General features: G+C 42.8%; 1 protein-coding gene across 1 annotated transcript; it reads right to left on the bottom strand.

Annotated features, from left to right (window-relative positions):
• Positions 1-5,202: 5,202 nt before the first annotated feature.
• On the bottom strand, positions 5,203-11,972 carry LOC139927639 (transmembrane protein 26). The gene is made up of 3 exons (XM_071919839.2): positions 11,779-11,972; positions 6,871-7,015; positions 5,203-5,955 (listed from the first exon to the last, which is right to left on the bottom strand). Exons 1-3 carry the CDS (start codon positions 11,970-11,972, stop codon positions 5,203-5,205), a joined length of 1,092 nt encoding a protein of 363 aa, XP_071775940.2.
• Between the last annotated feature and the right edge of the window lie 1,215 nt (positions 11,973-13,187).

Here is a 13,187-nt window from a genome sequence, read left to right as displayed (position 1 = left end):
TTGGCCTCTATGACCAGAGGCCATATTGTAGATAGGAAGCGGGCAAAGTGGCAGTTCTCCCAGCTCTAAGGAACCGGGGGATGGCAAAGGAGGCAGCCAATTAATATTTCAACAATACATCCACTGTGACCAGAGATTGACTGACTAAACTGGTAGCTGTCATAGGAGTTATCTCCAAAACTGCCATGTGGGTAGAAATTCAGAATGCTCTGTTTAGAAAGGGATTTTATATTTATTACTCCCTTTTTGCATTCTGGATAAAATTGGTTACAGAAGCAATTAACACTGGAGAAAAATGGAATGAATATAAATTAGGCTGAGAGACAACAAGTCCGGATTGTCAGAGATACCTGAGGAGCTAATGGTCTTTTCCAAGTTTATTTTTGTGTTTGTGATGGATCAGGAATTCGCTGAAATTGGAGTTAAACCAAGCAAGCTAATTAATTACATGAGGTTAAATGCTCAGACTCCAGACAAAGAAACACCCCAAATCACTGCTAACTTACCCTTAATACTTTTGAAAGTTCTGAACAGCCGCCGCAGAGCCATATCAGCTGTATGAGTGGACAGACAACCCTTCAATCAACACTATCAACTCCAAATAATTGTCACTGAAAAAAAACACACCACTGGAATAAACACTGGAAAAATTCCTGTGTACGTCTGATAATTTATCACATTGACCTCCCGCACCAGCTCAGGCTCTTTCCCCCCTAGAGAGGTGTTCCATGTTCTGAGAGCCAGTTTCCGTTGTCATGGTGCCTAGGTCTGCTCCACCCCTGCCCTTTGCCTGATAGATATTACACTGATTACACCTGACCCTACCCTTTGCCTTGCAAGTGATGAGCCCACAAGGCAATTAGTATGTGACAGAGTATCAAGGGGCAGCCGAGGTCTAGAGAGCGTCCAGTTCAGTAACGTTCGGATTCTTCTGTTTGCCGATGATGTCGTCCTTCTTGCTTCATTGGGCCGTGATCGCCGATGTGCGCTGGAGTGGTTTGCAGCTGAGTGTGACGTGGTCGGGATGAGGATCAGCACCTCCAAGTCTGAGGCCGTGGTTCTCTCATGGAAAATGGGTGGCCTGTCCCATCCAGGTGAAGGGTGAGCAACTACCTCAGGTGGAGGAGTTCAGGTATCTTGGGGTCTTATTCCCAAGTGAGGGTAAGAAGGATCGTGAGATTGAGCGACGGTTGGGCGCAATGGCTGAAGTAATCTGGGTGTTGTATCCGACCATACTTATAAAGAGAGAGAGTTAAATGGCTGTGCGCAAGTCCAAGTCCGAGCCAAGTCACGAGTCATCAAAAAGTACTAGAACACTGGTCTCCAGAAATGTAGTTCTTAAAAGCCAGTTTGGAAGTTTTGTTGGCAAATTCTATGATACTGGGACTTTGCCATGCATTAGGGTTTAATGAATTGACGCCGCTGTATCATGACTCTATCTCTGAATCTTATGTTGTGTGAAAACAAGACAGCCATATACCATCCCTGATCCACAACCAGTGAAGTAAAGCTCATTATTTTGCCAACCATGGTGTTACATGAGGCAGCGTGAGCAGGATCCTCAGCCAGCTGTCAGAAAGTTGTGGAGTTCATTTGAAGTTTGCCTTTGTTTTCACTCTTTCTCTCTTGCTGTAACATTTCGGTGGCATGTTGACAGGCTTATCTGTAGGATTGGAGGCTGATGAGGTGTATAGTGGCGTGTTTGGCCTTTGTGATTAGTTGACACAAAATGGGAGAATTGCGGCATGTGGTAGAAATGCTTCATGCTGTCATGGGAAATGCACCTGTTCTGTATGAGTGAGTCTCTCTCTCTCTCTCTCTCTCTCTCTCTCTCTCTCTCACACACACACACACACACACACACACACACACACATCTGCTGCCTTCAAATGCTGTTGGAAAATATTGGAATTACTAGTTGAGCGCATATGAACGACACAACAAAGTGGTAAATATGACTGGGAAAGTGGGGATTTTCTATGATACCTTGCTGTTATGTTTCGGGGGAGGAGAGAATGGAGGCTCTGTCAACAATTGATGATAAAAGTATGGTGTGTTTTTTTTATCGTGTTATTGTTTGGCATAAGATATGGCAAAGTCCTGGCATCTAATGTCATTTGCCATGAAAACTTCCAAGCCCTCTTATATCCACAAAATTTCCAACTGATGACTAACAACATTATTATTTATTTCTGATGAAAAGCTCTTGAATGTGCGACAAGTTGCTTCTACGACTTCCGAACCAACTGGGTATACCTTAACCTAAGTGAGTCCAAATTTGATCTTATAGTTTTTATCATTATAATGGAGAGCAAAGATCAAGCAAAAAATCTATTTCGAAGCCGTATCTAAAAAATGTTCCCTCCAAGCTGATAGTTGGGTACCTGCGACTAATAATTTGTCACATTAACCAAATAATAATATCTTGTCAGTCATCAGTCATTGCTCCACTTTTTCCCCCTAAAATGTAGACAATATAAGTAGGTTTGGAAGATTTGGTGGTAAATGATATTAGATGCAGGGACTTTGCCATACCTTAAGGTTTAATTAATTGATGCCCCTGTATCCAAACTGGGATAGGAGCTTACAAGGAGCGCCTGAAGGCAGCATCGGTCTCTGCGTGTGTAGCGATCTCTTACAGTCGAGGGGTTGTGAGGCTTGATTTTTTATCCATGTGCGCTGGAGTTGCTGGCTTTGAGTTTCCACGCTCTCCCCCTCTATCTATGTAGGGCAACCCGTGGATCAGCTGACATCCCCATCCTCCCACATGCCCACACAATCTTGTTAAAGCATGCAGCTAATCTGAAGAGGAAAGGGACTCTCTTCACAGGCAAGCGGGTCTTTCATCACCCCCATTGTATTGCCTACATCACGTTTTCACACAAATATCAGATTCTCCCGCAAACTCAGGTGCTTAGAAGAAGCTGCACCCCGATATTGGCTCTGTGTGATGTCATTTGTTGGGGAATGAGTGGATGAAATGGGCATTATCTAGCACTCAGGAGTATAAGAGAGCATTATGTTGCTGGGAGAATTAACATCTCAATGGGAGCTCTCCATTAATTTTTCTCTTCTCTCTTTTAAAAGTTGGCTCTGCCATCAATAATTTAAAGCAAAGCGCCGCCACAAAGATAAAAACAGGGAAAATACTGTAGTGGTCTCCAGCAAATCCTCTGGAGGCAGCCTACAGTCCTCTATTTAGGAAATCTTGCTCTCTTATTCTCATTCTTTTATTCATGCACACACACAGAGGCAAGCAAACACACACCTATGCACACACATACACACACACACACACACACACACACACACACACGCATACAAACACCCACACGCCCCTGAAATAATGGGAACTTGCCACACACATCTTCATAGATTACTCCATGAATGATTTTCCTCACCGTCTTTCTCTCCGACCATCTCTTTCTCTCTCGTTCTCTCTCTCTCTCTCTCTCTCTCTCTCTCTCTCTGTCTCTCTCTCTCTCTCTCTCTTTCTCTCTCTCTCTCTGTCTCTCTATCTCTCTCTCTCTCTCTCTATGTCTCCATCTCTCTTTCATCAACAGTTTACTGAAAACTAGAGTCCCTCCTAGTTCAGAGCCTGGGTTCCCATCATCATCTTCTAGGCTTGGTGAAGTGCAGCGATTTGATGGATACAGATGCAGGGGCAGTGAGAGTGAATTGCCACCTGCTGCTGCTGCTGCTGCTCTTCATCCCCAGTCAGTCCAATACACACTGTAAGAGAGACGAGGTAAGAGGGTACTCCATGAATGCGGGAGGGCTGCATTTCAACCCGTTTTGACAGGAGCGATATTGTCTGGATGAAGGGGGTTTTATCAGAGAATATGGCCATTTTTCATGAAGAGGCTTGAAGCTTTCGGATCCCAGGTGTCAGCTCAAACATTTTTCTGTCCTGCTAGGCTCTCGAAGAGCCTTTACCTTATGGCCTGTGGAGGAATGTCAGAGCAAAAGTCAGAGCAAATCACTCTAAATGTCTAACTTGAGTAACTCCCACATAATCACGAGTGTGCTTTGTCAGACATAATAATAATGCACTAAGCTCTCAAACAAGCTGATTGTGCTCAAGAGGAAAATGAACCTTGAACAGATGAAGCAGACCTCCACACTATCCTCCTACATGTTACTGTATGTGGTGTCTCTAGCTTGACTCTAGCCGAAGGTATTTACATTGAACCATTAATTGCATAGCCGTTGCCTAAGGGTGTCTGAATGTATATATCTTCTTTGAAATTCATGAACCATATGTAGTCCTTTGTCCTCTTACTGATAGCACCAGCTCTTGCTCCTGCACCAGAGGAGATTCCTGTGACAAACAGTGACAAATGCTCAAGTCCAACACTGTGTATTGTCTGAAGACTGCTACTGCTGTGTTGCTGTCTGACAGCTTTTCCTCCATGTAACTGGCATGTTGCCGTCAAATGAATATATTTGTGTGGGGCTTTGGTTGACTTGGCAACACTGCCATCTCATGGTGATGAGAGAAAAAAACACCAAGCAGCATCATGCCTTTTCTTAAAAGTCTTTATTATAGGAGGCTTATTCATTTATTGTTTATTATCATCAAGAAATGTCATCACCATCTTAAAATGTTGCTCTAATGCAACCAATTCTTGTGTAGTTCTAGTGTAAGGATATTCAATTCATATGACATCCTATCAAAATCATCATCATCATTGTTATCATTATCATTCTGAAAACATAAAACAGACTGACTTTTTATTAAAAATGCATATGCACAACATGATGAAATAATGTTACAGTTTATTGCATAATGCTGCTGATTACAACAAATGTGTCATAATATGCACAGTTATCTTGATTTGGATTAAGGCACCTCGGTAATAAACATAAAACACAGATTCAGATGAAGCATACTTCATGTTGAACTTGTTGAACTGATTTTCTTTGGTGGATGAACTTCCACTGAAACATCTCTTTTTGATGGGTTTTTCTCAAAGGGGTTGCATAAATTTATCTCTGATCCTCTCAGTGGGGACCTTCTTCTCTTCTCCTGTGGTCTATTTCTAGGCGCTGAACCTCCGGAGAGCTGAGACTGTCTCTGGTAGACTCCTGAACGGGGGCTGAAGTGCAAGAGATGGCAGATGTGTTCGACTTTTCACTTGGTGTGTGAAAGCCATTCCCCCCTGAGGGTAAAAGTCATGCCTCGCGGCGTTTTAAGCCTCTCTATACCTGGAAACATCTCTGATCTCCCTCCCTCTCATTCTCCCTCTCCCTCTCTGTATGACAGCTCTGCTCTCCGCAACACTCCCCTCTTCCCGCTTCCTCCTCTGCCACCTCTTCCTCCCCCTTCCCATTCCCCTCTTCGGTTCGACACCAGAGCACCGGAGCGGCGCACCCCTCCAACCCCGATTCCCCAGCCTGCTGCTCACACTGCACCACAAAGATCCGGTAAAGCTCCAAGAGGACAATGAGGATGTTCTTGCAGGTGAAAAAGATCATCAGCTGGTTGAGTACCTGCTCCTGGATCATGAGGTAGAGCCGGTAAAGGAGGAATGGGCCATCCTGGAGACCCACTGTCAGCAGCAAGCTCCACACCTCGCTGGAGCAACAGGAGGTGAACGTGGATGGAGCTCCAGAGCGGCAAACTCCACCATCGGGGCTTTCCTGAGGAAGCGAGGACTGATCCTTCAGTTCGCTCATCTGCGTGAGCACCAGAGGAAATTGCATGAGCGCCCAAGAGAAGAGGGCCAAGCCGACAACGACGACCGCCCAGTTGGTTTTGACCTCGGGCTCCTTGAAGGTGTCGAAGATGTCCAGGATGTCGGCACCCAGTCCCACGTAGACCATGAGGAGCTGGGAGAGTTGGTCACGGGACATGTCCCCCTTGGGCATCAGCCAGCGACCCAGGACCAGCACTATCAGCATGGTCTGCTCCAGGCCAGCCACCCAGTTCTCTGGGTCCAGCTCCACGATGCCCTGGGTGGAGGAAACACAGCACAATCTAGACACATCAAGGGGTTAATGGTCTACATGATAGTCACACTGATTCTGAGTTTTTCACGGTTTCTACCTCAGAACAGAGACGTTTCCCTGGATTCCCACAGTGTTTCCCTGCTACCAGAAGTATTTTGAGCATTCATTTGTTGCATACAGATGTCACCATAGGCTGGGTTCAACGTGGTTGCAAATATAAGGTGGGCGTTGAAATTTACAAGGTGATACTCATGGTCAAATGATTTGTAATTATAAAAAACTATTTGAAAACAAAGTATAAGATTGACTGAAGAATTCTTACTGATAGTTAAAAAAGTGCAATTACATATCAATTGTCTATTTGTATCATGCATTTTTATATTGTATATTTCAAGATTGATCAAATGTGGATTCACATTGAACGCGGACTATGGTGGAATCCGTAAATAAGGAAACAAACCGTGGAAATACTCATGGAACCAGTGAAACCGCATGGCCTCGCCACTCTATTCTGAATGTAATTCTGATGAGTTGGGAGTGTGATGCTCACTGCACCAGGGTTCATTGAGTTTATCCCGACAACACCCCATGTCATTTCATAACATTCCCGAAACACCCCATCTTCAGGATTCAAAAGCTGCCACCCAGCCCCAAGCACAGCCATGAGGCAAAAAAACAGCCAAATCCTACATGAAAGAAACAGCACTAAAACCACCCCAGAGGGAATAGATCTGAGAGAGTTCTTCAAGCAGGAGTCTATCTGGACCTCATCTCAATGTGTCAATTGCACATTTCGTGCTACTAATAGTTTATCCACCCCCCTCGCTAGATTTAAATCTTATCTGATATCATGTGTTGGTTTAATGTGGCTGTATGGTTGCTTGAGGCGGGGAGGGCAGTTTGTGGCGTGACACCTACCGCTGCGATTGGGATGTGAGCCAGCAAATGAAGCTCAGGGCCTGAGGAAATGTTGACGGGCAGTTTGGACTGCAGCAGGCTCAGCTCCAGAAACCAAATGGAAGGGATGACGGTGCTGAGGTAGAGGAAAACCATGGGGGAGAACCTAAAAGAGACCCGCCAAAGGGGAGAGGTGTGGGGGGGAAAGGCAGGGTAGGTTATTTTTAGTGACACACTTTTTCTTCTTTTTTTTTGCCAGTCGGTAAAGAAGAAAGAGGCCCCTTTTTTTTTTTTTCCAAAAGAAGCATCCCATTTCAGACAGGCAATTATTCTCATCATATATGCAAATCCCACTTGACAGCGCAAAGCCTTCTCCATGAGGAGAGAACTTCAAAGTAAGACTCGGAGAGAGGAGGGCGGGGGGGCCTGAAGAAAGCTTGTGTCTGTGAATGTTCGCTGGGTATGTGAAGGAGGACGAGCCGCAGCTTTTGAATGAGCCCCAGCTTTGCTTCTGAATGAGGTGTGACACCAAATACCCATATCTTTTGAAGCTCACGTAGTAAAAGGTTGACCTCAGTTTATATTTACTCAACTAAAGTCCCAAGAGGAAAATAACAGTGTTCCTCCTAAGCCTCGCTGGTCAGAAATGAGTTGAGCCAGGAGACATTTCCATGACAGGATGAGACATTCAGAGAGAGACAGATTGAGACAGAGACATAATAGGAGGCTATATGGTGTGGATTCTGAACTTAAGCTCACTGAGAGACAGAGCAATAACACTGCAGAGGAATAGATTTGTTTTTGATAGACAGTGAAAAAGTGAAAGAGCCGGAGAGGATAATACAGAATTTTTTGGGGCGGAGAATATTATGTGCCTTACACAAGCTGCCTCTCACCACCTTGGGCAGACGGTTGTAAATCGCTCACCCAGTTACAAGGTCACAAGTTATTTACTCCCCACACGAAACAGGTTTACACAGAGCCGACTGCAACCCTTCAATCCTCATGCCAACCCCTTTTAAAAGAGCAGCGGCGATGGGCTAACGGGTGACTCGTTCATGCTAATTCAGCCCGCTAACAGTTTTTTTATTTATCGCAACAGGAACAGGAGAGGGAACTCTTTTCCGCCTATTAAATTAATGAGCTCCTTTTTGTTGCTTAATCATTATTACAGTAGCTCTCTAACCTCCGCCATACTTTTATTAGGTGGGCTGGAGCAGAGAATTATGCCAAGGTAGCTGCTGCTTGTCTGACATTGTGGCGTTAACGGTCAGTAATCAAAGCATTATGTGCAGATATTAAAGAGATATTTCACTGCAAACATTGCCAAACTTATCATTACACTGCTATAGCTGAGGATCTATTGCCCACTGATAGTGTTAAATCTACCACCACCCTGTAGCTGCCTGCTGCTACTACTGCTGAGCTGGGATGCAAATGAGTTGGGATTTGAACCTGAGTTAAATCAAGGCATATGTATACACCCATCCCATCCTCACTTTCCACACTTTCCACCATTTCTATGTCAGACTACTACCTGTTTCTAGTCGTGCCTCCTTCACATAATGCTTTCATGTATGGATTTCTCTCACTTTTGGTGCACATATTTGCATTTTTAAGACATCATGCTCATTTTACAAAATTTCAGGAGATGAGGCGCTACTGCTACTGCTACTACTACTGCTACTATTGCTACTGCTGCTACAACAACTTACTTCATGTTGAACTTGTTGAAGTAGATGAACCTATTAAAATATCCTTTTCCTCATCAAGCAAAGACTAAAAGGCCACGCTGGGGACAGAAGAAAAAGGCCACATGGACAGGAGCAATTCCACAGGTGGATGACCAGGAGCCAATCACAAAACATACAGTAATAAATATTTCCGATACCCTTCTTTCTAAGGTACGGAGCACGCCTGGTGACATCTCAAGTTAAAATATTGCATGGCCACAACTTGCGTGGAAATGGGATCCTAATGGGTGGCCACAACTTAGTAACACGCAGGAACAACATCATTAGCCTATGTCACAAATAATAATAAGTTGTGGCCACGACATAATGATCTTGTTCCCATGCGTTAATAAGTCATAGCCACTCATTATTTTATTAACATGAGATGTCACCAGACAGGCTCCTTACTAAGGAGAGCTTATCAGTGCTTTCTAAAGGTTTGACCTTCAGAGACAGGCATTGCAAGGGGTAGGTGGGAGAAGTGCTCTACTGTGGGTATACACCTTGCCAAGGATATGAACCTGTAACACACAAGTTGTGTTGACAACATTGTACACTGTCCACTTCCAGATGGTTTCGCTCATTTCTCCATGCTGAGGTCATCATTGAAAATGCTCGCTCTGTGTGGGCATTGCTGCTTCCAGTGGAGAAGAGAAAAGCAGCCACCTTCTTCAGGTTGGCAAGGGGGCTATCAGCTTTGCTGAACAGATTGTGATTACCGCTGTGGCAATCGTTCATTTCAGGAGAACTGAAAACTTCTTCCATGATGCCATATTCCTCATACAGCCCATCCACGTCAAGGTCTTTCAGGTTACAGGCCTGGACAGCATCATCGAACTCGTCAAATGACACAGCAGTTTGAAAGACCCACCTGCACACCTTGCTATGGAAGCTGTTGTCATGTCTGTCACTCAAATACTTTCTGGGCCATCATAGAAACTAGCAAAGTCAACATCACATTTCTTAGCCTGGTCTGGAGTTAGCTGCCAGAGCTTGGTTTTCACTGCAAAGCCAAAAAAGTGGTCCCTTTGTCTTCTCTCAAGTTTGCCATCCAGTTCACTCAGCTTTTAAACTGAAGTGATGCTGAATGATTTGGACTCCAGGGCTTCAATGCTGTCAATGAACAACTTCAGTGAGTGACTGAGAAAGAGCAAGTAGATCTGAGCCACATCACAACATCACATGCATTTCCTTCATCCCCAAAGCATTTCCACACCACTCCATTGCATTCCTCATTACCTATGCAATGAGGGATGCCTGAATGAGGTGCCCAGTACCTCAACATCCTGTCAATAGATGGCAGCAAAGACATGGCGCAAGAGGTTGCTTTTATCAGCCTCCAACGTCTCGCAGAATTCCTGCGCAGTTCTGCTAGCCAAAATGCTAATATGGCTGTAAACCTTGAGCACAAGATTTTCAACATCAATGTCTATGTTTCCAGCAGCATATCATGCTGCATTGTGTGATATGAGCGAAACCGTTTGCAGCAAGCATGTCCTTTTGAGCAAGTTTCAGTTTTTGATACATAGGTTACTCTTGTGTTTTCTGTAGTTCACACCTGCATTGACTGCTGTGTATGCAGATACTTTATTCAAGTTCCGACCAGATGCCTCCAACTTTGTTAATAGCTGGTTAGCGATAGCTTCTGCTGTTTCCTCACTGTCACTGTAAAATGACAATGCTGCACTCACTTCTCAATAGGTAAAAACTTGGTTGCACCTTTATTGGATGCATCAGTGGCTAGCAAATAATGCACGTTTTTTTCTTTGATGTAATCGAAGTGTTTCGGCAAAGAATATGAAGCCAAGACATTTTCACAGAGGGCTTTTGCTTTTGTTTTTCCATGTGATGCCCTTAGGTAGTTCGAATCATTATGGATTTCCCTATCCACTTTAACTCTGCAGTGTATGCTCCTATAAGACTAATGTGTTTAAAAGAATGATGCACCTTGCAAAGTTCATCTCTTTTGTTCACTGTGGATCCATAAACTTGAAAGAACGATGAAAGGGAAGATGTACCTGCACTCTGAAAGTTCAGTCGATTTGTAGCTTGTCAGACAAAGCGTGATGTTCAATAGTGCCTTTTCCCTTGCTGGCGACATTGAAATTGCACCGACACACAGTGCAATTGGCATGGAAATCATCTTTTCTACTTTTGCTGATAAAACCACTCCTTGTTAAAAGATGTTTTTCTTTTAGGCATAATGTTGACTAAATGAATTCTTAATTTATTAATTTATTTATTTATTTATTAATTTCTTAAGTCTTCATTTAGTAAGCTAGCTGTAACAAAATATGTCACATTAGCTAAAACGCAACCCAGCACGTCATCAGCGCACAGCAGGTTATGTTAAAAAATGCCAGTACTACTACTACTTCTACTATTACTAGTGTTACTGCTACTACTACTACCACCACCACTGCTACAACTGCTACTGCTACTACTACTACTAGGCTGCTACTACTACTCCCACTACTACTACTACTACTACTACTACTATTACTACTGCTACTGCTACTAGTAGGCTACTACCACTACTACTACTACTACTATTACTACTGCTACTGCTACTGCTACTAGTAGGCTACTACTACTACTACTACTACTACTACTACTATAACCGCTGCTATTCCTACTACTAATATTAATACTACAACCACTGCTACTACTACTGCTGCTACTACTACCACTACTGCTACTACTTCTACTACAACTACTGCTACTACCACTACTAGTACTACTACTACTGATAAAAATATATACATACATTCTTGTGTAGAATCTGATCAAAATGTCTGAGATATTCCTAGAGAAGACATTCCTTACCCTTTGCTTCCTTACCCTGATGAAGGCCATGGGGACAAAACACGTTGATCACAGTTTTGAACTTTTCATAATGGATAGCCAAATAGAATAAAGGCTTTTCAACCTACTTTGGAGTGCCTTGGATCTCTTTTTCTTCATATCTCATTAGAATTACTTACGGTTAAGGGCTTCCGAAACCAATACTGATCAATTCTACAATAAATATCATACAAACTGCATCATATCCATCATATCAGAGGTGGACAACACTGACTGGACCAGATTTTTTAATAAAGGCCCCATATAACCCAAACATTAACATGGTATATTATGTCCAATATATAGAACGGCATTCATTTGGGTGTTTTTGCACATGTGAAATAAACGTTACCATTTCCACTCTGCATTGCGGGTGCACTTGAGAGTGACAGACATTTCCACGCCCAGCAGAGCCACGCCCGTCAGCAGCAGCCAATAGAGTGGCTCCCCTTTAACGGCCACCACGCGCCACACCGTCACCACACCGTGGACCGCAAACAGGAAGCGGCTGAGCAGAGCCAGCAGGACGTTCAGGAGACAACACATCCTGGACAGAGAAGCTGCACAGCAGATAGTTTCATGCTTATTTATTAGTTTATCTATCATTAGGATATTATGAGATAAGTTTAGATGGAGCTTAAATGGGGATTTTGGGTGTTTGCAGCTGGAAAATAGTAACAGGATACATCGAATAAGAATATAGCCAAAAATATGAATTACAGCCAGGGCTAGAAAGAGTACTGAAACATCCTACTCAAGTAGAAGTATTGTTATCTTGCTGATATTTTACTTTAGAAGTTAAATTACTGGTGTAAAAATCTACTGAAGTAAAAGGAAAAAGTAGCTCATTTAAAATGTACTTAGGTAAAAGTTACTTTTTAGAAAAGAGAACGTGATTTTTTTGGATGTGATTTAAAATGTAGTGAAGTACAATACTTCAGCAAAAACATACATAAGTAAAATTAAAATGACTGACTTTAAACAATACTCCAAAATCCATAGAACCAACAGAGAAAATGAAGAGAAGAAAGAATTAATGAAGATATGTACAAAATAAAAATATACTAAAAAATGAATTGTGTGGCATTAAATAAGTGAAAGAAATTTGAATACAGTATAATACAAATGAGAAAGAAATTGCATTACAGATGAGAAAGAATATGGGGACATGAAGGAAACACATGAATTTACAGCTTATATACAAAAAAATGTGCAAAATGTGCATCATCGTCACATTACCAGGTATGCAGAAGGACATGCGTATGCATAGAAAGTGTCTAGACGTGCAGACATTGTAATAAAAAACTATTCACCCTATCAAATATATTCAATTTATAGATATGTGTACAGCATATGTACAGAATGTGCAGATTTGGATATGCACATTACTAGCTGTCAAAAACTCCAGATGGAGTTTTGAAGTCACACTGTTATGTGAATTAAAACAAACCTTACTGTGTTGCCCATTTTGATAATTGTAGAGGCAAGCAATAAGAGGTAAAAGAAAAGATTAGGTCAAATTTTGTGAGCATGAACAACTCTCTCCCAAAGCCAGAAAACAGAGGAGAAATACTGAAACCTATGATGTTATTGAGATGTAGAATCTGGAGCTGCTCTGCAGAGAGTGAAATGAGAAACAGGGTTAATTGGATAGTGAGAGCACCGAGGGAAATTTTCTGGGGGTAAAGGTAAACCATCTGCTTCAAAACTGACAACAGTGCTAAAGGATGAAGCTCATTTGGGTAGAAAAACCCCAAACAA

Source organism: Centroberyx gerrardi, chromosome 14 (assembly GCF_048128805.1).
Source record: "Centroberyx gerrardi isolate f3 chromosome 14, fCenGer3.hap1.cur.20231027, whole genome shotgun sequence".
Classification (NCBI taxonomy): Eukaryota; Metazoa; Chordata; class Actinopteri; order Beryciformes; family Berycidae; genus Centroberyx; species Centroberyx gerrardi.
This window is presented reverse-complemented; position numbering and strand designations above follow the sequence as displayed.